Source organism: Eurosta solidaginis, chromosome 1, assembly GCF_040869045.1.
Source record: "Eurosta solidaginis isolate ZX-2024a chromosome 1, ASM4086904v1, whole genome shotgun sequence".
NCBI classification, from domain to species: Eukaryota; Metazoa; Arthropoda; class Insecta; order Diptera; family Tephritidae; genus Eurosta; species Eurosta solidaginis.
This window is the reverse complement of record NC_090319.1, coordinates 381,156,902-381,182,961: the sequence shown is the minus strand read 5'-3', so window position 1 is coordinate 381,182,961 and position 26,060 is coordinate 381,156,902. Positions and strand designations below refer to the sequence as shown.

At 37.5% G+C, this 26,060-nt stretch overlaps 1 protein-coding gene across 7 annotated transcripts in view; it reads left to right on the top strand.

The window, feature by feature from the left end:
• Positions 1 to 26,060, top strand: part of cv-c (crossveinless c) — a 592,078-nt gene that overhangs the window by 386,178 nt on the left and 179,840 nt on the right. For all 7 annotated transcript variants that reach the window (XM_067763245.1, XM_067763249.1, XM_067763248.1 and 4 more), the window contains one exon: positions 1,561 to 2,180. In XM_067763245.1, the coding sequence (XP_067619346.1) occupies positions 1,561 to 2,180 (620 nt within the window). The remainder of the gene's footprint in view (positions 1 to 1,560; positions 2,181 to 26,060) is intronic.

The following is a 26,060-nucleotide window of genomic DNA, read 5'->3' as shown; positions in this document are numbered from 1 at the left end:
CGGACGCGCGAAATTGCCACATCTGCTCAAATTTTCCAAAGATTTTCCATTCTTGATTTAACTTAAGCTGTTATGTCAATATTTTTCAGCCAGCTTTTTTCAAATAGGTAATTTTTCCAAAAGCAAAATAAATTACAGAAAAGATTACAGGGTTAAACAGCCTTAAAAATTCAGCTATGTTGGTTATACACAGAAATACAACAGAGGGTTGTGTCTCCGCTTTTCGCAAGCGATGAGATTCACCACGCGTGACACGTGATTCACCACGTCCAAATATCACAATCCACGGATAGGTACTGGCGTGTTTGTATGGGACTTAGGCTGTTATGCCAAAGTAAATACAAATCTTTACCGATAACTGTCTTATCGATTAATTTATCGAATTCTAACAAAGTAATATTGCATTGTCATCGGAGTTATACATGTGTGCAAAATTTCAGCTCAATCGGACACCGGGAAGTGTATCTAATTTAACTTGCAAGATTCCATTACAGACAACAAAAGTGAAAGTAAATAAAAGCTTATAATTATAAAAAGAACAGCGCCTAAAGAAACTCGCGAGATTCACGAGTATTTCGAGATACGAGAATCTCGCGAGAAGACGAGTTCTCGATTTCTTGGGTCTCGAACTTCTCACTTGTGTTCGACAAGAAATCGTTAACTCTAGTATACACAAAGCACACAAAATAAACAACGAAAGCTCAGATTCGGTCATTCCTTCTGTTCTGCAGCCTTCGAATTCAATGTTGCGAAATTCCTCTTTACCCTGTCACAAATTATCCCGTTCACGAACTATGTATGTAGTCGACCATTTAACGTTCCTTTTAAACTCCCTTGCAGTACGCAATCCAAAAAGTGTGCTGTTTTATCCAGAAAAAAATGTATATTGTGGCTGCTTTGAAAAGCTCTGCTCTTATGACAAACAAATTTAGAGTAATCTAGCAGTAATTTATAACGAGTAGTGCTTACAAATAGTTTTGTGATCATGTACAACAAAGAAATTGCCGTTTCACTTACCAAAAACTGGCGCACTACTTGCACTGCTTATCCACACCTGTGAACACCGGTAATAATTCACCAACATTGTCCCCTAATCACCACAATTGTTTTCAAATTTTTGTCAGAATTATTGCCAGCTCAACGTATGCAGCAACTATGCGGTAGCTTGCAACAATATAGTTTGTTGACAGGTGTGGCAAGTGGAATTTATGGACGCTTAGTAATGCCAGTTGAGCATAAATTCACTTAAAATGCAAAGGCAAATGTGAATGTTAAAAACAAATGTGTATCGTATGTGTATATGTAAGTGTGTACTTAAACGCTAAATAAATATATATCCGAAAATACAGTCCATTCAATTGACAGATCAAAGCTTAATTTATGACCAAAGCAAAAATTTGACTGCATAGTACGATAGCGCTAGGCGCCGCGCTGGTATTTCAAGAATTTCTTGCTTTTATCAATTTTTTTTTTAATTTTTCTCCACATACCTTACTTATGGTGAGCACTTAATTTATGCGCTTTTTTGTCTATGTTTTTTTTTTTTCACTTACTTTGCAGAACAACAAATGCGAAATCATGACAACTCCATTAAGGCGCAACATCAGCAAAATTCAACACATAAAAACAACAGCAACACTATGCACAAGTTTAGCAGCAATAAAAACATGACAACAAATGAAGCAAATACGAATGCAATTAATAGCGAAAATTATCAAGCAGCGTCTACTCTTATCAGCGGCAATAAATGTACGAAAGATGGAACGGAAGCCGCAACAACGGCAGCAACAGCAACTGTTCCATCACCATCAGCAACAGCAACTTTATCGTTGGCACTTGACAAGGAAACAACATCAGGAGCAAACGTCACAACTGCGGCTGTAACACCTGCTACAAGAATCGGCAACTTAAGCACCGGTTATGCAACCATACCGCGTCGTCGTAGCCCAACTGGTGGCAGTAATGCGAAATGCGGAAGTGGCAGTAGCAGTGGACGCGCGTCCAAGCACAACAGCAACTCAGCCATGACAGCTGATAATGGCACAAGTGACGCGGCGGACAACTGTCGCAAATTAGCGGCCACTTTGGACAATCTCGATTTGGCTTTGGTGCGCGATTTGACCAATGATGATGGCGAAGACTCGTATACGGCGTTTCAGGAGTACTTGGAGCGTGTGGAGGTAAGTGAAGAACTACAAAATTAAAACCTCTTGTCTATTAATATTAAATAATAGATAGTTTATATTTTTGTTGAGAAAGCATAGTCTGAATTAAGGTCTCCTCACACACTTCGGTTATGCCTTGTTTTATCTTAAAATTTATACAGCAGCAACCATACGGGAGTGCTGCCGTCACGAACTTATGTTTGGTCCCGGTATCTGGAAAACTGGTTTTGTTAAGGTCAGCTCAAAATGAGCCTAGATAGCATTTTCAGGTTAACATTTCCGAAAGGTAACGAAAAGCACGTGAAACATGTTTAGAATCTCTTGGACAGAAATTTGTAGAGAACTCGACAATGTTGTTACCGTACTTTCAGTATAATCATTCTGTGAATGTATGACTCACACTTCTATGAGAAAGCAATAACATAAATTCAAAAGCATGATCAGTTGCGAGCCAATAGTTAAGCTGTTCGTTGCGGATTGATAAATTAGCACATACGTTTTTTTCATGCATATCTATCACTAACGAGACAGGTAGTTATTTTCTAAACTAGATCCATTGGGTAGACCTAGCGGTGTTGATCGGTCTACCTAAGTCGCTTCCATCGTATATGTTGATTTTAAATAATATAAGATCTTGGATTTCCTGGCTGTATTGGGTTAACCGAAACAAAAAATCAGACAATACTTTTCTAAAGATGCTTCTTAGAATTGTGTGAGGACTCTTGTAGCTTTAATTTAACCACCTGATCACTCACAATCATGGGCAATATGTATAAGTTTTCTGTCTTTAAGACAGCTTACATACTTCAACTCCCAGCTGTCATGGAAGTTTAATAATGAAGAGCTATAAAGCATGGGTTTTAATAACAATTCGATACTGTCTATTCTGTTTTCGGGAAAATGCTATATCTTGCTCTCTCACATTCCAGGTTATTAAACTATTTAGGATAGGATTATTTGGATAGGAACTGAGGAATTTTTCGGGCACTAACATTCTTAGAAGGTAAACTTCGCCTTGGTATGGACCCTTCGCCTATCGTTTCCATTCTTACCTAAAGATGTAAACAAAAATGGCGCCCAACATAGGACACAACCCCTCACACGCAGCAATATCTCCCAGCGTTTGGCACTAACAGAATGGTCAGTTATATAAAAAGATGACTTTGCCATACATAAATGAACTTTTATTTAAGCTTTTCTTTTCTATTATCCAACTTGAGCTGATGAGTGGCACACAGATTCCCTAAGCCTTCTTCTTTTTCTTGCAACGATAAAGACACTCCCCAAGGGTTTGGGTAGTGTTATCGATATTTATGGTCTTTTGCTGTTTATAGATCTGGTACGTACTGGTTACAAGTACCGTAAAGATTCTTGCCCGACAAGCTCAGGAACGATTTAATATGACCATATTGAACCTTCTAAGCCAGCCCACAAACCCATTTGCAGAGTTTGGGGTAGCCAGCGCCTCGCCTGCTAAATATGTGCACGATACATTCATGCGTATAACAGGACCTCCCTCGAGGAGGTGAGGTTGACAATTGGGTTGCGGCTATAAAGCTTTGCATTACCCTATCCCTGAATCTTAATGTGGGTTGTGTATATGCGCAGAGTACACAATCAGGTCTGAAATGGGTTCCAAAGCCAATATGAGGCAAGTGTCGCCGATTCTCGCTGCACATAAATAAATAAAAGTGATCAAGGTGATTTTGTGAGATATGCAGCTTGAAAGTGGCCATTGATTTAATTTGCTCTTTGGTCTTTTGCCTAAAATGATCAGTTATATAAACTTGAAACTTGCAAATTTAAATTACCATTAAAATAGCATAAGCGTGTCGGAAAACTTCCTCAGGTAATATATAAAAATATTGAGTGCATACTTTCGGGCGATACTATTCGTAATTTCTCAAAAAAAAAAAAAAAAAAAAAATTTCTCTAAAACCACTCAGCTCAAAGTTTGACACAATTTGTGTACGCATTTGACACTTACCTTTAAACGAGCCCACTAATGTGGAGGTCCACACCAAAACAAAACCTTTACAAATATGAATCATACATTTTTTGTATAAACCAAAGAAATGCGTAGAAAAATCTACAACAAGAAATCAACATACATAAACTAATTGGGCAAGTCGTGTTTACATTTGTGCGCTCACATTAGATTTCCATTTTCGCTATTAAATTTTTCGCACATATTTTTATGGTTATTAAGTCAAAGCAAATGTTGCTATTTTATTGCTATTGCATATGAATTTGTTTGCATTTGTTGTCTTCTTGTTTTGTATGCAACGCCTCTTATGGCGCAATAAAACTCTACACGCCAATACGAAACTGTTAAAATGCTTATGCGCATGCGCACGCGTTTTTGCAGCGTATTTTTTTGTTAACTTTTCTTAATTTGGTTTTGTTTTCGTTTTCTGATCGTAAATGTCGAATGTTTAATGGGTACATTACCCTCATCGTGTCGCATGTCAACTTCAACTGGCTTTGCCAGAAGTAAACAAACCGCAAATGAAACCTAACTTCATACAGTTATATCTGCGTATGTGTTGTTAATGATTGATTCTACATTTGTATGTGTATTTGTGGTTGCAAATTTAGGAAAAATGCTTCCAAATCGCAAAAGCTTTAACATTTTTAAATTGCCAAAAAAATACTTGCAATCACAAATAAAAATGTATATATTTATATGTGGAGGAAAAGAAAATTGTTTGCCTTAGTTGGAGGTTGGGCTTGACATGTGTAGCGGTATCATACTGGCATTCTTCTCAGATTTCGCCTTGCGTGTCCAATAATTTACATATATATTTGCTAATCCGTAGCCGTTTGCCACCTCCGTAGCTCCCATCATCTCTATATCCATTTCGATATCATTCTTAATTTCAATTTCATTCTGAATCTCAATCCTACACCCAACCAATCAATCTTTATAGAAATCTTCACCTAATAACAATTTTAATATAAATCTCAAAGTCTCATAGACTTATTAATCTAAATATCAATCACAATCTCTTTCAATCTATATATGAACGTCAATTTCAGTCTTGGTCTCAATAATAATTTCTGTCATAGTCTCAATATCAATCCTAATGCCTCTCAATCTTATTATCAAAGTCAATCACAATTTCAATATTTCTCTGTCTATATACCAAATCTCAATCACAATTTCAATATCAATATCTTAAAAAAAAATGTAAGGCGCGATAAACTCCGAAGAGATCTAAGGCCGAGCTTCTCTTCCAATTTGCGTCGTGCTCCTCTTGATTTCCCTACAAATTGGCCGGACGGGACCTACATGATTTTATGCCGACTCCGAACGGCATCTGCAAGGCAGATGAGTTTTCACTGAGAGCTTTTCATGGCAGAAATACACCCGGAGCGCTTGCCAAACACTGCCGGGGGGTGACCCCGCTTAGAAAAATTTTATTCTAATTGAAAACCTTTATTTCTAAAATTTTCGATGTTGCGTTGCCCGGGGTTTGAACCCAGGGCATCCGGTGTGGTAGGCGGAGCACGCTACCATCACACCACGGTGGCCGCCGTCAATCTCAATGACAACCCCAATTCCGCTCAACCTAGATATGAATTTCAGCCTTGATAACATTCTCTGCATCAATCTCAATACCTCTCAATCTATGTACCAATCACATTACTAAACTCAATCTCTCTCAGTATTTATATCTATTTTAAACCCCAATCTCAATTTTTCAATAATAATCTCTCTCAGTCTATACATAAATCTCAATATTGTTGTTGTTATAGCGATAAGAACACTCCCCGAAGGCCTTAGGGAGTGATATCGATGTTAATGGTCCATTGCCGGAGGCAGATCCGATACTTTCCGGTAACAAGCACCATTAAGGTACTCGCCCGACCATATCGGGAACGATTTGGTATGACCACAGAAAATCTTGTAGGCTATACAGCTCTCCCACCCCCTAGATCCATGAGGAACTTGGGGTCGCCAGAGCCTCGGCTGGTAAAGGAACAGGACTCGCTACGGGTAGGTGAGGTTGCCAATTGGGCTGGAGAAGCTATATATTACGCTGACAACCCATTGAAGGGGTTGCGCTACGCAGCCCCTTGAACCAGTTTGGTATTTTGGTCGCCTCTTACGACGGGCTTACCTGCCGCGGGTATATTCTAAGCCCCCTAACCTGCTGGGGGGCATCGATCTCATTCACAAATCTCAATTACAGCTTCCATCTCCATCTTCATCCATCTTTATCTTCATCTCCAACTCCATCTCCCTCCTCATCTGATTTTCCTTAAGATGGGACTTCTCCTATTTTCCCTGTTATTTTTCTCCTTTCTTTCCGCTCCTTTTTCATTTATTAGAGTTCATTTACTTTACTTTGACTTAAGAGATTTTGCTTCATATAGGATACTTAATAACTTTCCTTCATAAAAATTTCCCTGCTTATGCGACACTTTCACGCGTCTGGATAAAATTAAATTTCCAAAACTAGGTCAAATGTGGAGGAAGTGCAAAAAACAAAATTAAAAAAGTAATCCACCCATGCGCTTACGTGACCATAATTCCCGCTACATTAAAGCAAATTAAGCCTCCTCTATATTGAGCGCACTTCCTTTAACTTCAATAGCAGCTTTACTGCTTTTGGTTGCTTTTGATGCTAATAGCGCGCCAATAAACACAAAAATTGCACAATTATTTCTCTTACTCGAGAAACAAAGAAAACAACACAAAAAATACCACAACATCAATATATATAAACTTGCAATATAACCACCATTTTCGGCGCGAATAACGGCACTGCACAACACGTTATGCACCATAATGGCAACGCGCAATATTTGTCATAATAAAAACGTTCACACAATAGGCGCGGTGCAGTTATTTTGCAGCAGCACCATTGGCGCGTTTCACTGTGGCGCCCGCGCAGGACATGCAATTGTTGCCTTCAAATGAGTCGGGTGCGCGCGCGCATTCCTTCTTCTCTTGCGCTTGGTGCACAACATGCGCCCTGGTATGGCTGCTATGGTACAATAGTCTGGTCGACTGCGCTTGATGCGTGGGTAGCGCTGTGACACATTTTATCATCATTAGCCGCCTTGCTGCCTTCTTGTGTCACATGTGCGCGATTGTCATCGTTCGTCGCTTTACTTTCTATGTTTTACAATAATTTGTGGTGCGCGCCCCGCTCGCTCACGAAAGGCGTGCTAAGTTAAAAACGTTGCATGCCACCGAGTTTGCTGATTTTTTTTGATTTTTTTGCCCATTATAAATGAAAATTTATGCTATAAAGGCTTCATCATCATCGGCCTCATCAGCTATGACAACGATAAGCGACACAAACAGTTGCAATCGCTTGTTTTTGGTGATTTTCTAAAATGATGCTTAGGCGTCGGCGGCATGCTGCGTTGAACTCGGTGGCAAAGAAAACGCTTAAAGTTGCTTGATTGTGTCATGTTTTTGTGGCTTAGTTTTTTATTGCATTTGATTATAATTTTTCACTTTTTTGTTAATTTTTTCAATAAGAAAGTTTTAAGAGACTGCAAGATGACAGCTTTTATATTTAAGTAAGTTTTTCTTGCAATCAACGCTTGGTGGTGTGGATTTAGCGCACTTACTGGTACTGTACTTACTGAACATCTACGACCTCGCAAGTAGTGCAAATACTAATATATGCATATTTAAAAAGTTATAAGCGCGCCTTTGATGTGATTTAGTTTTGCTGAAACTCATAGCGCGTAAAACGAAAATAAATTGCATAACAGGACAGGTCAAGTAAGGCAGTTTTGATGACTAAAGACGGCAAAAATTTTAGGATTTAATTTAATAAATTTGACGAAAAATGTTGAAAGAGTTCGGCACAAAATTGATTTGCAATATTAGTTTTCAGTGTAAAATCCGTAAAAATACGAGTGATTTGAAGTACTTACAAAGTAAAAGTTAAATATAATATATTTTTTAATTTTATTTTAGCACAATGTCCTTCAACGAAGAGCTTTATTTATTTTGTCCGTTGGAAGGGTAAAACGCGCTAGTTCATTCTACACTAATACAACTATTCCCTCAGGGTTCCTATCAATAGAAACTTCATGTAAGAGAAAAAACCGAGAAATATCTGAAATATGCAACAGCCTCCCACTTTCCGGGAATAATTAATGAACTCAACATGTAGGAAAAGTATCAGGATCATCAAAAACTCAAATAATCTCATATGCTCCTAGAAGTATGCAACTACGAGAAATTTGAAATTTTAATTTTATAAATCTGACGAGAATTATGAACCTGACAAAAGTTGAAGTTGTTGCTCTTAAACGCGCTAGTTAATTCTATTGCACAAATATTCGCTGAGATAAAAAATATGCGTAAGAGAACGACAGAAACAAATCGCATATGCTCCCTGAAGTATGCAACAATTTTTCGTCGTTTTGGATGTAATGACTTCGCTAATTTTGTTTACCTCCGCGCCTTTGTGTGAAGACAAAACAATGCCAAAATTGTAGATTATATAGTTCTGCGTACTATTTTAACTCGCTTTCCTCCCCAGAGGTATTCATATCGATGTAAATTTAAGCTTTTATAGACCTAGGTTTTTGAAAAATTAAAATTTCCTAAATTTTACTAAAACATTACTAAAAAATTCATCTCTCCTCTCAGATATAATATTTATGTAAGAAACATTTCTGAACAACCTAAAAAAATTTTATTAATGTAATATGCTCCGAATAGTATGCAACAACTTTTTTAAATTGGTTATTTCATTAAAAAAAATTTAATCACATTTTTAACAAACATTAAAATTGGTTCAACTTGTAGACGCGCAGGCTTGAATTAACTCTACGAAAGCTTATATTGATCTTGGTCGCTTTTGGGTTAAAGCCTTTCGAGTATGAATTGACTCAAAATTTCTTCACTCCAAAAAATTTGGCTGTAAAAAAACGTAACAAATCCATAAGGACGTTAATAAAGTTGCATGCATCCCTTGAAGTACGCAACAACTTAATTTTTAATAGCTGCTGCCTTGAAATGCAACTTAGGCGATTAAAAACAATTTGAAAACCAAAGTTTGAATAACAGTTTCTCATATTTTGTCAAGAAATCTGGCGGCATTGATCTTCGCAGATAAAATCTGTATGCAAAAAAATGTAAAAATACAAAAAACTTAAAAAAAAGCAAGTAAGCCGCAGACCTCGTGCCTTTCATGAAATTTGAAAAATTCATACAATCTGAACAATCGATTATATGGGATTATATATTACAGCTCTTGACAATTTTTCTAATCAACTCTGATCGTCATCCTGATCATTTCAGTATACTTATTGGTAAGTCAATCGCATCTCCTTTAGGGAGTTTAAATTTTCGGACTAAACTTTATATACCACTTCATTTTCATGAAATTTTTAAAAATGTGCGCATTGAAGTATGCAACAACATTAAAACTTTTGGGGCAGCTTCAAAAAACATTTTCAAATGGTTGCCTATTTCAAGGCGGAACGTTTAATTTATCAACTATTTGGGGCTCTAATGAAGTTTATGTTTTACAGTATTTAACCCATTACCAACCTCTTAAATTAATTCTTTTGTTTTACTTGGCAAATCTAGATATTTTGCTGCTATAACTTTAACCCTTTTTACCAATTCTTCTAATCTAGTATAGTTACGAATTGGAAAAGATTTACTACTAAGTGTTACTCTTAATTGGAAATTTGTATAATGCACTCAGCTTCTTATTTTATTATGATAATTATAACAGAATCAGTACTACCCAATTAGGAGACTTCACGTAGACTGCATGAGTACATAATGTTACCAGAAGTACTTACTATAGGTGCTATTAGGTGACTAAGGAATAAGAATGTGTACTATAAAATCCCAAACTAACTAACAATTGCTCTTGATTGTATTCACTATTTAACATTCCCATTAATTTGTTAAAAAAAAAATGTATGAATTACCAAAAACTCATTAAAGAGAGTTTTTATGCGCAGCGCGCACGCTCGATCACTTATACACACATACACACCCCAATAAAGTTGACAAAAGCCCCCATAATAAACCCATCCCATCCCAGTGAAGTCGTTTTTGCAAAAATATTACATTCGATAAAATCTTAATGCCAACCGCAGGCACGATCATAACCACATGCATTACAGCCACGTACGAAGATTTTAATTTTTATATTAATTTTTAATAAATTTAAATGAAATGCATTACCGTTTTTCGGGCAACACCCAGCGTAAATTCTCGTGAAAAGCAGCCGACAAACCACAGAAACAACAAAGCATGTAGGCGTAAATGTAGACATCAAGCGGCAGCGCTAAACAGCCAAAAAAAAATATATATAGAGAATATAAAAGCGAGCTGCTTATAAAGATTAAAAACAAAAGAGAAAACTAAAAAAAACAAGTAAGGAAGGTTAAGTTCGGGTGTAACCGAACATTACATACTCAGTTGAGAGCTATGGTGACAATATAAGGGAAAATAACCATGTAGAAAAATGAACCGAGGGAAACCCTGGAATGTGTTTGTATGACATGTGTATCAAATGAAAGGCATTAAAGAGTATTTTATGAGGGAGTGGGCCATAGTTCTATAGGTGGACGCCATTTAGGGATATAGTCATAAAGGTGGATCAGGGTTGACTCTAGAATTCGTTTGTACGATATGGGTATATTTTAAAAGGGCGTGAGGCTTAGTTCTATAGGTGGACGCCTTTTCGAGATATCGCCATAAAGGTGGGCCAGGGGTGACTCTAGAATGAGTTTGTACGATATGGGTATCAAATTAAAGGTATTAATGAGAGTTTTAAAAGGGAGTGGTGGTAGTTGTATATGTGAAGGCGTTTTCCAGATATGGACCAAAATGTGGACCAGGGTGACCCAGAACACCATCTGTTGGATACCGCTAATTTATTTATATATGTAATACCTGCCAAGATTTTGAGGGGTTTTTATTTCGCCCTGCAGAACTTTTTCATTTTCTTCTATTCAATATGGTAGGTGTCACAACCATTTTATAAAGTTTTTTCTAAAGTTAGATTTCGCGTCAAGAAAACAATCCAATTACCTTACCATGTTTCATCCCTTTTTTCGTATTTGGTATAGAATTATGGCATTTTTTTCATTTTTCGTAATTTTCGATATCGAAAAAGTGGGTGTGGTCATAGTCGGATTTTGTTCATTTTGCATACCAAGATAAAGTGAGTTCAAGTAAGCACGTAAACTAAGTTCATTAAAGATATGTCGATTTTTACTCAAGTTATCGTATTAACGGCCATGCGGAGGGACAGACGGACGACTGTGTATAAAAACTGGGCGTGGCATCAACCGATTTCGCCCACTTTCACAGAAAACAGTTAACGTCATAAAATCTATGCCCGTACCAAATTTCAAAAGGATTGGTTAATTTTTGTTCGACTTATGGCGTTAAAAGTATCCTAGACAAATTAAATGAAAAAGGGCGGAGCCACGCCCATTTTGAAATTTTCTTTTATTTTTGTATTTTGTTGCACCATATCATTACTGGAGTTGAATGTTGACATAATTTACTTATATACTGTAAAGATATTAAATTTTTTGTTAAAATTTTACTTTACAAAAATTTTTTTCTAAAAGTGGGCGTAGTCCTTCTCCGATTTTGCTAATTTTTATTAAGCGTACATACAGTAATAGGAGTAACGTTCCTGCCAAATTTCATCATGATATCTTCAACGACTGCCAAATCACAGCTTGCAAAAGTTTTAAATTACCTTCTTTTAAAAGTGGGCGGTACCACGCCCATTGTCCAAAATTTTACTAATTTTCTATTCTGCGTCATAAATTTAACTCGACTACCAAGTTTCGTCGCTTTATCTGTCTTTTGTAATGAATTATCGCACTTTTTCGGTTTTTCGAAATTTTCGATATCGAAAAAGTGGGCGTGGTTATAGTCCGATATCGTTCATTTTAAATAGCGATCTGAGATGAGTGCCCAGGAACCTACATACCAAATTTCAATAAGATACCTCAAAATTTACTTAAGTTATCGTGTTAACGGACGTACGGACGGACGGACGGACATGGCTCAATCAAATTTTTTTTCGATCCTGATTATTTTGATATATGGAAGTCTATATCTATCTTGATTCCTTTATATATGTACAACAACCGTTATCCAATCAATCTTAATATACTCTGTGAGCTCTGCTCAACTGAGTATAAAAAATTCAAAGAAAATCCGCTGAATGCAATCATTTGCAACGCTGTGCCGCCCGCTTTGAAATGCAATGAAGGAATGAGTGAAATGTTACAGTTAAGCACGCCATCAAGCTTTAAAAATCTACATGAGCAGCAGCAAAAGCAAGTAGCTTCGTTGCGAAAATCACATAGATGCGCAACAACACATGGCGAGAGTAAATGAAATGCGCATGCGTGCAACACAACTTGGCGTTGGATATGGGCACTTATGCGTTTGATGCTTGAGCGTCGCACGAAATTACATTTACAACAACTGTGTACATAAACAGCTACCAAATCAACACATAGTAAAATTAATATGTATGTAATATAACTTGGTAGAGCTGGTTTGGTTTTGTCTGTGTGTGCTGTAGGGCATACGACCGTTAAAATTAACCGTAAAAATAGCTCTGTAAAAAACTTAAAGAAATACTAACTTTAACCCGTAACTACGCCCAAATAATTTAACAGACATTTGTTTACATTTTTTGTTTGTTGGCACAAAAATGTTTATTTTTACTGCAACAAATCTCTTAAAGCAATATTTTTGGATTCATTACCTACAGCACATATGTATGTATTAAAAGGTGCCTGCTCTTGGATACTCGCGAGCATCCAACTTAAAGTTGCCCTTGATAAAAGCTACGAGAACCTAGTCGTAGTTTAGCAATTTCGGGCATTTGCCCTTGACACGAAATGGTTCCAAAATCAGCACGAAATGCTAGAAATGTTATCCCGGACTGATTTCCTGATCGATCTTCGTATAATTCCAAAATGTGCTGTGATGCTAAATACAATCTTAAGCTGTCGAAAAGGACGCTAAGTAGGTGCCGAAGAAAGTAATTCGTTCAGCAATTCTCCCAAATTAACCCCATATCCACACTACTACAATTATCCACATGCCTCTAATACCCATTTTAAATTTTAAAGTTTTAGGGCCAATTGGATCACACTGTCTCCGCCAGAAGTTGTCCTTCCCGAGATTTGCCTTTATCTACAAATTGAGTGTCGCTTCCCTTTTTTACCTTATTCTTATTCCTTTCCATCCCTTATTCCATTTTTTCTTCATATCTTACTCAATCTTATCCCTACCACTCTCAAACCAACTCCCGCTCCTTCTTCCTCTCTCTCTATCATTCTAATTCTCACTCCCACCTCAATTTAATATTATATGGAATCCCTACACGTACTTCATTTAATTGCGGAGATATAGCTTATTTAAATGTATTTTAATAACAGGCGGGGCACCGACCACTTTTCCAAACTTCGATACAGATTAATACACATATAAGTAAAGTACAAACACAAACACATAAATATCAATAGTTAGAGCAAGACAGATGCGAATTTTTGGCAAGATGAAATTTATATTACCGTGGAGCGTGGCCCGTCCACTTTTGCTGGAAAATTACCGGCTAACCCTGAGGATAAGTATGCTGTGAAAAAGTGGCCAAGATCGGAAGAGTACTTTGGACGCTATTTTATTGAGCTCTACTCTCCTCTTTTCATCTCATTTTTGCACGCTTCATTTCCTCTTCTAAATCTCTCCTTATATTTCGCTCTTCTCACCCCCCCCCCCCCTTCCACTCCCTAATCCATACAAAAATTCATCTTCCTCGCCTCCTCGTTATCCGATCTCTCTGTCTTCCTTCTCCTCGTCCACTGTTTCAACCTCTGCCTCTCCCTATCCCGTCCTTGTACTTCGCCCGTTCCTTTCCCTATTCCAATCCCCTATTCATTTACCACTACTTTTTTATCCCTTCCTCTCCCTTAATAACCATAAATACGATATTTTTTCAAATAGGTCGATCCTTCTCCCACGTATGCCCAATATTAACTTAGACAAATAAATCGCATCCATCTTAAAGAATATTTTATCGCAGAAGTCGGTACTGCTTCTTTTTCCGGGGAAAAGACATCCAAAATATTAACAAATGGTACCTACATAAGTACCCAATTTCAAGCGAATCCAATCATAGATATTATTTCTTTCTTTTATTAAAAAATACCCTTTTGTAAGTTTGAGGCAGATATTTGTCATTTTCAGGCTTTAATTAGGAAAATCGACCCAGTAGATCGGCTGTTTTGCTCTTTTGTTTGCAGGTTCTTTAATTTCATATATAATAAATATAAGGTTGGATGGTAACCCCAGGTGGTAACTCTTCTTAAAAATATTTCTATGACAATGCAAAGTAAAATAGATTCCATTTCATACCCATATTGGCAAGTATCTTACAACTTCTACAAAATATCAAATGGGTGAGAACGTTGTAACGACACCCTAAGTGACAACACGGGCACGGTGTCCTTTTCAAGCTCCTCGAAATGAGTTTAACAGGCATGATGCTCTTGCAAATATATACATTCACAAACTTTTGCGTTTATAATATAAGATAAGCCAAAGTTGTTCATCTATTTTTACCGGTATCGATTTTGAGCGTTTGCTATCTGTTTAAATTATTTACTCTTTTCCACTTTTTCAGCTTCGACAATATCCAATTTTGTTGTTGTTGTTGCTGTAGCAGTGCTAATTTTGTGAGCATATTGAGTAGGTCTGAGAATCGGATTTAATCAAATTGTCATACCCCAAAATGGTAAGAGTAGTCCGCCCCTTAATTTTTTTATTTAGAAGAAATTGTTTTTATTTTTTTGCATTCAAAACTATTTAAGACCCTCTGGGGTGGGGACGGGGACTTGGGCTGGAACTGGGACTGAGACCGAGACTGATGGTGAGATTTTTCGAGATATAATAGAATGATAATAACTTAAATGCCACATCTGTCATCTGATACTTCATGAAAGCACCGCAAATACAGAACTTTACCACACACGGATAGACCGCTTATAAGAAAGATTTGGTATTGTAAGTAGATTGTTTTTGTTGAAATAATAAAAACAACTCCTTTAAAATTGTAGCCATTTACCAAGTTCGCGGCGACCAACATCGACCGCCAGCCAATTCATTAATGTTAATTTGCAAAAGCGGCGAACCGTAGGCATACAAAACACAAACGCAGCTACATATGTACAAGGCAACAACAAACATCTAAATCATTGCTGTGTGCAACAAATAAGTTTGATTTGCTTAACTGCGCATTAAAGGAAAGCTTAGTTAGAAATCTTAATAGCGTGCCAGAGATTACTAATACTTTAACACAGATACCCAGATATATATTTATTCGAACACTTTTAAGCTCACAATTTCAAATAAATATCAGACATATGCACATGTGTGATCTGGATATGTTGCTGCTTGCAACATTAGCTAACTGCATTAAAAGTAACGTTCCAATGGGGCCACAACAACAGCGGTTATTACAACTTTGACATATTACTTACATCATTAAATCGTTAGTCAGCTACAGTCTCTGTAAAGGTTTTAGCTTAATACTTTTGTTGTTGTAAATCTTGAGATGAAAATTGTTTTTTAGCTTACTGCTTATTATTGCACTAAGCAATTTGTTGTTGTTACTTGCTTGTTTGATAATTATTTTCTTAATTCAACTTAATAGACACTCTACTTTGGTCGTTTTCCTGCTAACAGACAGATAACTGGCCTTATTAATTGCTGATCACCAAATCATAATCTGTCTTTCATTTATCGACCATGAACTGGAATAGTGCAAAGCTCGATGAGGTGCTTTCATGCCTCACCGCCCTTTGCAGCTGAGCACAAAGCCAAAGCTGCGTGTTGACAACAATTGTGTGGCCAGCAGCGTTTCAGTGTAGATCATTTGTAGTTTCGTTTGTTTTATGTGTGCGCCATGCTGCGCTAATTATACCTTTCATGAACATGAAATGGTATATTAACTTTGGTCCGATTTTTGTAACGTTGGGAAATATAGAAGATAGACTCACCATTAAGTATACCGAATTGATCAGGGCGACGAACTGAGTTGATATAGCCATGTCCGTCTCTCCGTCCGTCCGTCTGTCTGTTTGAACGCAAACTAGTCCCTCAAATTTTGAGATATCTCAATGAAATTTGGCACAAGGCTGTGTTTTTATACTCAGTTGAGCAGAGCTCACAGAGTATATTAAGTTTGATTGGATAACGGTTGGTTGTACATATATAAAGGAATCGAGATAGATATAGACTTCCATATATCAAAATAATCAGGATCGAAAAAAAATTTGATTGAGCCATGTCCGTCCGTCCGTCCGTCCGTTAACACGATAACTTGAGTAAATTTTGAGGTATCTTGATGAAATTTGGTACGTAGGTTCCTGAGCACTCATCTCAGACCGCTATTTAAAATGAACGATATCGGACTATAACCACGCCCACTTTTTCGATATCGAAAATTTCGAAAAACCGAAAAAGTGCGATAATTCATTACAAAAGACAGATAAAGCGACGAAACTTGGTGGATGAGTTGAACTTATGACGCAGAATAGAAAATTAGTAAAATTTTGGACAATGGGCGTGGCACCGCCCACTTTTAAAAGAAGGTAATTTAAAACTTTTGCAAGCTGTAATTTGGCAGTCGTTGAAGATATCATGCTGAAATTTGGCAGGAACGTTACTCCTATTACTATATGTACGCTTAATAAAAATTAGCAAAATCGGAGATGGACCACGCCCACTTTAAAAAAAAAATTTTTTTTATACTCATTTGAGCAGAGCTCACAGAGTATATTAAGTTTGATTGGATAACTGTTGGTTGTACATATATAAAGGAATCGAGATAGATATAGACTTCCATATATCAAAAAAATCAGGATCGAAAAAAAATTTGATTGAGCCATGTCCGTCCGTCCGTCCGTCCGTCCGTTAACACGATAACTTGAGTAAATTTTGAGGTATCTTGATGAAATTTAGTATGTTGATTCCTGAGCACTCATCTCAGATCGCTATTTAAAATGAACGATATCGGACTATAACCACGCCCACTTTTTCGATATCGAAAATTTCGAAAAACCGAAAAAGTGCGATAATTCATTACAAAAGACAGATAAAGCGACGAAACTTGGTAGATGAGTTGAGCTTATGACGCAGAATAGAAAATTAGCAAAATTTTAGACAATGGGCGTGGCACCGCCCACTTTTAAAAGAAGGTAATTTGGACGTTTTGCAAGCTGTAATTTGGCAGTCGTTGAAGATATCATGATGAACTTTGGCAGGAACGTTACTCCTATTACTATGTGTACGCTTAATAAAAATTAGCAAAATCGGAGAAGGACCACGCCTACTTTTAAAAAAAATTTTTTTTTTAAGTAAAATTTTAACAAAAAATTTAATATCTTTACAGTATATAAGTAAATTATGTCAACATTCAACTCCGGTAATGATATGGTGCAACAAAATACAAAAATAAAAGAAAATTTCAAAATGGGCGTGGCTCCGCCCTTTTTCATTTAATTTGTCTAGGATACTTTTAACGCCATAAGTCGAACAAAAATTAACCAATCCTTTTGAAATTTGGTAGGGGAATAGATTTTATGACGCTAACTGTTTTCTGTGAAAATGGGCGAAATCCGTTGATGCCACGCCCAGTTTTCATACACAGTCGTCCGTCTGTCCTTCCGCATGGCCGTTAACACGATAACTTGAGCAAAAATCAAAATATCTTTAATGAAGTTAGTTCACGTGCTTACTTGAACTCATTTTATCTTGGTATGAAAAATGAACGAAATCCGACTATGACCACGCCCACTTTTTCGATATCGAAAATTACGAAAAATGAAACAATGCCATAATTCTATACCAAATACGAAAAAAGGGATGAAACATGGTAAGGTAATTGGATTGTTTTATTGACGCGAAATATAACTTTAGAAAAAACTTTATAAAATGGTTGTGACACCTACCATATTAAGTAGAAGAAAATGAAAAAAGTTCTGCAGGGCGAAATAAAAAACCCTTAAAATCTTGGCAGGTACTACATATATAAATAAATTAGCGGTATCCAACAGATGATGTTCTGGGTCACCCTGGTCCACATTTTGGTCGATATCTGGAAAATGCCTTCACATATACAACAATCACCACTCCCTCTTAAAAATCTCATTAATACCTTTAATTTGATACCCATATCGTACAAACTTATTCTAGAGTCACCCCTGGTCCACCTTTATGGCGATATCTCGAAAAGGCGTCCACCTATAGAACTAAGTCCAACGCCCTTTTAAAATACTCATTAACACCTTTCATTTGATACCCATATCGTACAAACAAAGTCTAGAGTCACCCCTGGTCCACCTTTATTGCGATACCTCGAAAAGGTGTACACCTATAAAACTAAGGCCCACTCCCTTATAAAATACTCATTAACACCTTTCTTTTGATACCCATATTGTACAAACAAATTCTAGGGTCACCCCTGGTCCACCTTTATGGCGATATCTCGAAACGGCGTCCACCTATGGAACTGAGGATTACTCCCTTTTAAAATACTCGATTAACACCTTTCTTTTGATACCCATATTGTACAAACAAATTCTCGGGTCACCCCTGGTCCACCTTTATGGCGATATCTCGAAACGGCGTCCACCTATGGAACTAAGGACTACTCCCTTTTAAAATACTCATTAACACCTTTCATTTGACACCCATATCGTACAAACGCATTCTCGAGTCACCCCTGGTCCACCTTTATGGCGATATCTCGAAAAGGCGACCACCTATACAACAACCACCACTCCCTTTTAAAACCCTCATTAATACCTATAATTTGATACCCATATCGTACAAACATATTCTAAAGTCACACCTGGTCCACCTTTATGGCGATATCTCGAAAAGGCGAAAACCTATAGAACGAAGGCCCACTCCCTTTTAAAAATACTGATTAACACCTTTCATTTGATACCCATATCGCACAAACAAAGTCTAGAGTCACCCCTGGTCCACCTTTATTGCGATACCTCGAAAAGGCGTCCACCTATAGAACTAAGGCCCACTCCCTATTAAAATACTCATTAACTCCTTTCGTTTGATACCCATATTGCACAAACGAATTCTAGAGTCACCCCTGGCCCACCTTTATGGCGATATCTCGAAACGGCGTCCACCTATGGAACTAAGGATTACTCCCTTTTAAAACCCTCATTAATACCTTTAATTTGATACCCATATCGTACAAACACATTCTAGAGTCACCCCTGGTCCACCTTTGTGGCGATATTTCGAAACGGCTTCCACCTATAGAACTAGGGCCTACTCCCTTTTAAAATACTCATTAGCACCTTTCGTTTGATGCCCATATTGTACAAACATATTCTAGGGTCACCCCTGGTCCACCTTTATGGCGATATCTCGAAACGGCGTCCACCTATGGAACTAAGGATTACTCACTTTTAAAATACTCATTAACGCCTTTATTTTGATACCCATATTGTACAAACAAATTCTAGGGTCACCCCTGGTCCACCTTTATGGCGATATCTCGAAAATGCGACCACCTATACAACAACCACCACTCCCTTTTAAAACCCTCATTAATACCTTTAATTTGATACCCATATCGTACAAACACATTCTAGAGTCACCCCTGGTCCACCTTTGTGGCGATATTTCGAAACGGCGTCCACCTATAGAACTAGGGCCCACTCCCTTTTAAAATACTCATTAACACCTTTCTTTTAATACCCATATTGTACAAACAAATTCTAGGGTCACCCCTGGTCCACCTTTATGGCGATATCTCGAAACGGCGTCCACCTATGGAACTAAGGATTACTTCCTTTTAAAATACTCATTAACACCTTTCATTTGATACCCATATCGTACAAACGCATTCTAGAGTCACCTCTGGTTCACCTTTATGGCGATATCTCGAAAAGGCGACCTCCTATAGAACTAAGGCCCACTCTCTTTTAAAATACTCATTAACATCATTCGTTTGATGGCCATATTGTACAAATAAATTCTAGGGTCACCCCTGGTCCACCTTTATGGCGATATCTCGAAACGGCGTCCACCTATGGAACTAAGGATTACTCCCTTTTAAAATACTCATTAACACCTTGCATTTGATACCCATATCGTACAAACGCATTCTAGAGTCAACCCTGATCCACTTTTATGGCTATATCCCTAAAAAGCGTCCACCTATAGAACTATGGCCCACTCCCTCATAAAATACTCTTTAATTCCTTTCATTTGATACGCATGTCATACAAACACATTCCAGGGTTTCCCTCGGTTCATTTTCCTACATGGTTATTTTCCCTTATGTTGTCACCATAGCTCTCAACTGAGTATGTAATGTTCGGTTACACCCTTACTTAACCTTCCTTACTTGTTTTGTATTATATTACACACTTGTCGGATCCGGTAGGATCGCACCACTATAACATATATCTCCCATACAATAAGATGATTTTGGTCATTCCTGCCGCAATTTAGAAAGTATAAACGTGAAACTCGGTCATATATATTCGAATACTAGAAGACGTTGTCCTGCCCTAAATTTGGCCTATCTGCATACATTTTAATAAGATTTTTCCATCGGAATCTGCTCTCCCCCCCCCCCCCCCCCCTCTTCACTTTTTCCTAATCCTTTTATTCACTCCTCCCTCCCTCTTTTTCGCTTCATCTATCTCCATCTTCGTCTCATTCTATCTCTTTTCTCTTCTCTCAATTCCTTCTCATTCTTCTGCATCCCTTATTGCCTGTCCCAGAGGGTGGTATGTATTTTATTCCAGTCCCAGTCCCACTCCGAGTCAGTTTAATATATATATATTTTTATTTTTCACTTCATTATAATATTAAAAATTGTACATAGAACAACAAATACTCTCCTGAATTAAAAAAAATGTCTTAGTACCTCAAATCGCGGGTCCCCCAGAAACCCCGGGCCCCCCTATATATATATTATTGGTATGTAGAGTTAAATAAGCACGTGCACAAATATATCCATACCAACTGAAAAGAGGTACACCACTGCGTATTCGTAACATTTTATTATTACGTATAAACAAATAAAAAAAATTGCAATAAAATAATATTGCGACTATAAACTGAGATATAACCTACCCTATATTTCAAGTTAGATCAAACTACACACGGGGTGTAAAACAAATTCAAAATCGGTTCAGTAGTTTAGGAGTCCATTGGCCTCAAAGGTGTGACACGTGTTTTCTTATATATTAAGATATCATAGAATATATCCTGAAAAAATAACTTTGATCGCAGCTATATATAGTTATATCCCATACAACCGATCGTTCAGATAGAAAGATTTTTGGCCATTTCTCCGTTAATTAGAAAGTATAAACGTGAAACTCGGTGATATATGTTTTAATATATCATAGAAAATTTCCTGTAAAAATCATTTCGATCGGAGCTATATACAATATATATCCCATACAACCGATCGTTCAGATTAGAAAGTATAAACGTGAAACTCGGTGATATATGTTTTAATATATCATAGAAAATTTCCTGTAAAAATCATTTCGATCGGAGCTATATACATTATATATCCCATACAACCGATCGTTCAGATAAGGGGGTTTTTTGCCATTTTTTTATATTTATCTTAAAATCGTTTAGGTATGTACATCTGATCACTATATATTTCTTATCTTATACAGCGCATTATTTGGAGATAACGAATGGGATACGATTATTGTTCAGCCCCATTCATGAAAGGTATGAAGTCCCATCCTTACTTGTTTTTAATTTGGAACCACACGTAGCCAATGTGGCTTTATTGGCAGCCTTAAAGAGTCATTGGTTGCGGATCCTTGATTAAGAGATATTCAAAAATTTAATTTTTGCGGGACATTCAATCGAGCCCATCTGCTAAGAGTTTTGTGTTTTTGTTTTCAAGCTATAACTTTCACCTGGTCGCGTTTCCTAATGAATGTCAATGGAACCATTTGCTTTGAGTGCCCACCATGACGAAGTCGACACAATTCTAAGGATGCTGCCTTAATTTTTCATATTTTCAACTGAAATCGATTTCTTTATTTTAAGAAGCCGGAGTGCTGCTGGTGTGGGTGCGGATCATAGATTGGACCATATTGTGATTTTGGGTGGGCATTCTTGTCCTAGAGTTGTTCACAATTTTCTTATATGGAGCTGCATTGCTTTTTTCATAGCAATTTTGTAGCCCTCAGAGCAGATGCAATGAACTGAGCATGATGGATAAACATCGACACCCATAATAATGTTTTTTTTTTTTTCAAAACAACAAGCATCAAAAGCCTCAAAGTCAGTTTGTGGCTTAACCATACTAAACCTACCACCGTATTAGTACCATTCCCGTGGTAATGCCGTCAAGTAGTTCGTGTTGACCGCCAATGCGGAGAAGACGGATATGGTATTTTTTACAAAGAGGTATAAGATCCAAATTATACTAGGTCTTAGATAGCAGGGGTGACCTGCAGGGGAGACCTTGCACAAAATATCTAGGACGCTTAAAGAGATATTGTCTCCAATCTATGTCTGAAATGTTACATCAGAGATGGTGTTATTATTTCGACGGCAGGAGAAGCTTGCCCCCAATTCCTTGCGAATGAATTCCGTGAATTTTGCTGGCCGGCTTATTTTGATCTGCTCAAGTCATCACTTTACCTTTAACCGGTTTCACGGTATAAAGTACATTGAAGAAGCAGGGAATCTATGTACAGGTTCTGATGCAGAGGCCTGGTACAAGTATTAGTCAAACCTCGGTGATCGTAAAATGAGTACTTAAATCGTAGGGCTGCAGAAAGAGACTTGTTCTTAAAGAGGGTCAATATTAAATAGTCAGGTTTGGCAAATACTCCGAGTATATTTCTACCACGAAGAGCTTTTCATAGAAATGATTGAAAATGCTGTTCGCATTCGACATTTTGACTTTCCGCCAATTTTAAGGAAAAATTAAATTAAACTCGGTCTAGATTTTCACGGAGTTATGAAGCGCATTGAATTTACTTTCTTTTTTTCAGGCATGTTGGTAGTCAACTGGCAGACCACCTTGCCATATCAGGAATTTATGATCTAGAGCAGTGACATAGACAATTTCATCAATAAACATCATCAGTGTTTGATTTGCGTTTAACTGCACGATTTGGCGTAACATGTCATGACAGTCGCCCCACCTTCACCAATTCGGGGCATGAAGGGAGATAAAGTTTTTCTCCGCCTGCCTTTCGCAACTCAATGGATGTCCCCCCTTCCTCTGCTGTCAAACGCTTATATTTAAATCAAAATTTCTTGTAAGGAAGGCAAAGCTCACACGAACTTTAAGTGAGTATACATCGCGATCCAAATTATCACGTAATTAATTGGTGCTTAATCACCAAGACACGACGATCAGCACTTTTTAGCAGCAACTAATGGTAATTGAAAAAAAAAACAAAAAACCATGGCAAGCAAGTCTACACGTACCCAGCTCTGTGTTGGTCTCCCTGTCTCGTTCTACAGCAGGAATACCTCTTACCATCACCATCAATCCCCTACGTTCATAACGATTTTGTTCGAATTTTCAGTTTTAGCTTGGTAGGGGAATTTCTTTTGTTATAGGCCTACAACTAAAAAGCTTCACCTCATTTAAGAAAATCTATTCATACAGACAAAAGGAGACTTAAAGTAAAAAAATGTCAAATTGCGAAAGAAAGTGGATTGAATTTCACTTTACGTTAACAAACCAAATTGAGCGTTGGTCCTCAGACAAACGACAACGATGACGACAGTTGAATTGAACAAATGCATAAACATATTAAAATGAACGAATGAAGGATAAAGTTAGTTTTGTCGTCTTGATTGCTTTGGTCAAATATCAAATTGGCTATCTAGCTGGCTGACTGAGTGTTTTTGGCTTCTGAGTTGGCAAGCGTCAGCGGACTAGACCATGCAATACCCCGTCAACAACAGCGGTATTCATAATAGCCAAGCAAACGAAACGAAGCAAAGCAGTGCAGAAACAAAAACAGACATTTTGCTGGCTACTGTAACTGTATTTTGCTGTTGTTGTTGCTTTCGGTAGATTAGTATTGCATGCAACAGCTGTGCAACCGTTTACGTGTTACCCGTTTGCCTAGGCTACCGCAATGTCAGTAAGCTTGACGGCGATCATTTGGTTGCTACTGCGCTTGCTATTGCTTTGCTGTTGCTTTCTTCTTGTTGTCGTAATTGTTGTTATTAGCAAGTTGCATGTTTGTCATTACACCAGCACCATATTGACAATGCGTTGATCGTTGATTGTTGCTCGGTTGGCTTTTTTTTTTTTGTCAGACTGACAGCCAAATAAACGCAAGAAAGCAGGAAAATTTGCTGTACGCGCCGCGCCAATGTTGCATGCAACAGCGCCTTCTGTGCGCTGCTTTGATTTGTTCGTTGTGATTTTTTTTTATATTTTATTTATTTCTATTTATTACAACTGTACTTTCCTTTGATCGCACTTTTTGTTTGGCGAGATTTTTTAATGAAAGTGACAGCATCTACAACAAAATCAGGTATATTAAGCTACAACAGCCAGCAGCACCCGACCGACCACCTTGCGCCCAAAAGCCAGTTCTTTTACCATTGTCCATGTGTGGCACAGGAATCATGCTATATTTGACATGCCGCACCGCCTGTGCCCGTCTATGGTTTTTTTTTTTCAAAGTTTTGAATGCGCGCTGCATGCAATTTGATATGAATTTGAAATGTCTGTGACGTTTGTATTTCGCCAAATCATTATAAAACGTAGTTTTCTTGGTTTTTCTTTCACCACCACTTTTTGGCATCCGTGCTCGCCTAAGCTCGAATGCCTTTATGGCTGTCGCTGCACATGACACTTTTCCCTTTCTTTTGCGCATTTTTCACTTTTCCTTTGACTTGTTTGGCATTGACTTGCGGCCATAAAACGCGATCGATTCAATTAAATTTTACTGTCGCAGTTATCGCGCAATTTTTTACGCCTGACATTTGTACGCTTTTAAGTTGTCAGCAAAGCGTTGAGTGGTTCAAGTGACACTTTATGGTTCGAGCATCAATGTTTGGTTGGCTATTTATGTATTTTTGTGGTTGTTAAGGCTTTGCCGAATTTTTTACGGGTTGGCGGTGCAGATATTTTTAACACTTTGACGAAAAAATTTCATATTCAAATAGAAAAAAATTAAGAGATTGCAGCTGCATCTCTGGGGGAATTATTTGAATTTGTTTTTTTTTTTTTTAATACTTATTATGACAACAACAAGTTTATTATAATTAATCACACCACCAAAGACAACAGACGTTTGGAAATATGAATGCGCCGGATATTTGTTAGGTATTCGGAACCCGGCCTCTCAGACTCTCTTTCAGCTAGCAGGTTATCTCTCCGGGGTAATTCCTTAGCTTAGCTCACAACTTATAAAACTCGTCCAAAAATATCGGGAGAGGTGCTTATAGACGCGTTTTGTACCCAGGACGACGAATCCGGAAGCGGAAATGAAAAATTTTATTTCCTTCAAAATATATTTCCGAAAAACCGAAAATTGTCTCGGAGCACTCCGAAACCGGGGGTGAGATCCATAGTATTTTTGCGCAGAACACCTTTTATAAAATATTGCCCTGGGTGGGTCCAGCACCGGTTTTGAGATCAAAACTAAACACGCTTAAAACACATTTACCAGTTTTTTTGTGGGTATACAAAAATCATCAAAATTACAAAAAGCACATGAAAAGTTTCAATTTTGTTTGCGATTATCTCTGGAAATAAATAATCAATTTCCGCATTCGGATTCATGTTCGTGGGTCCAAAGCGCGTCTTTGGACACCTCTCCCGATATTTTGGATGAGTTTTATCAGTTGTG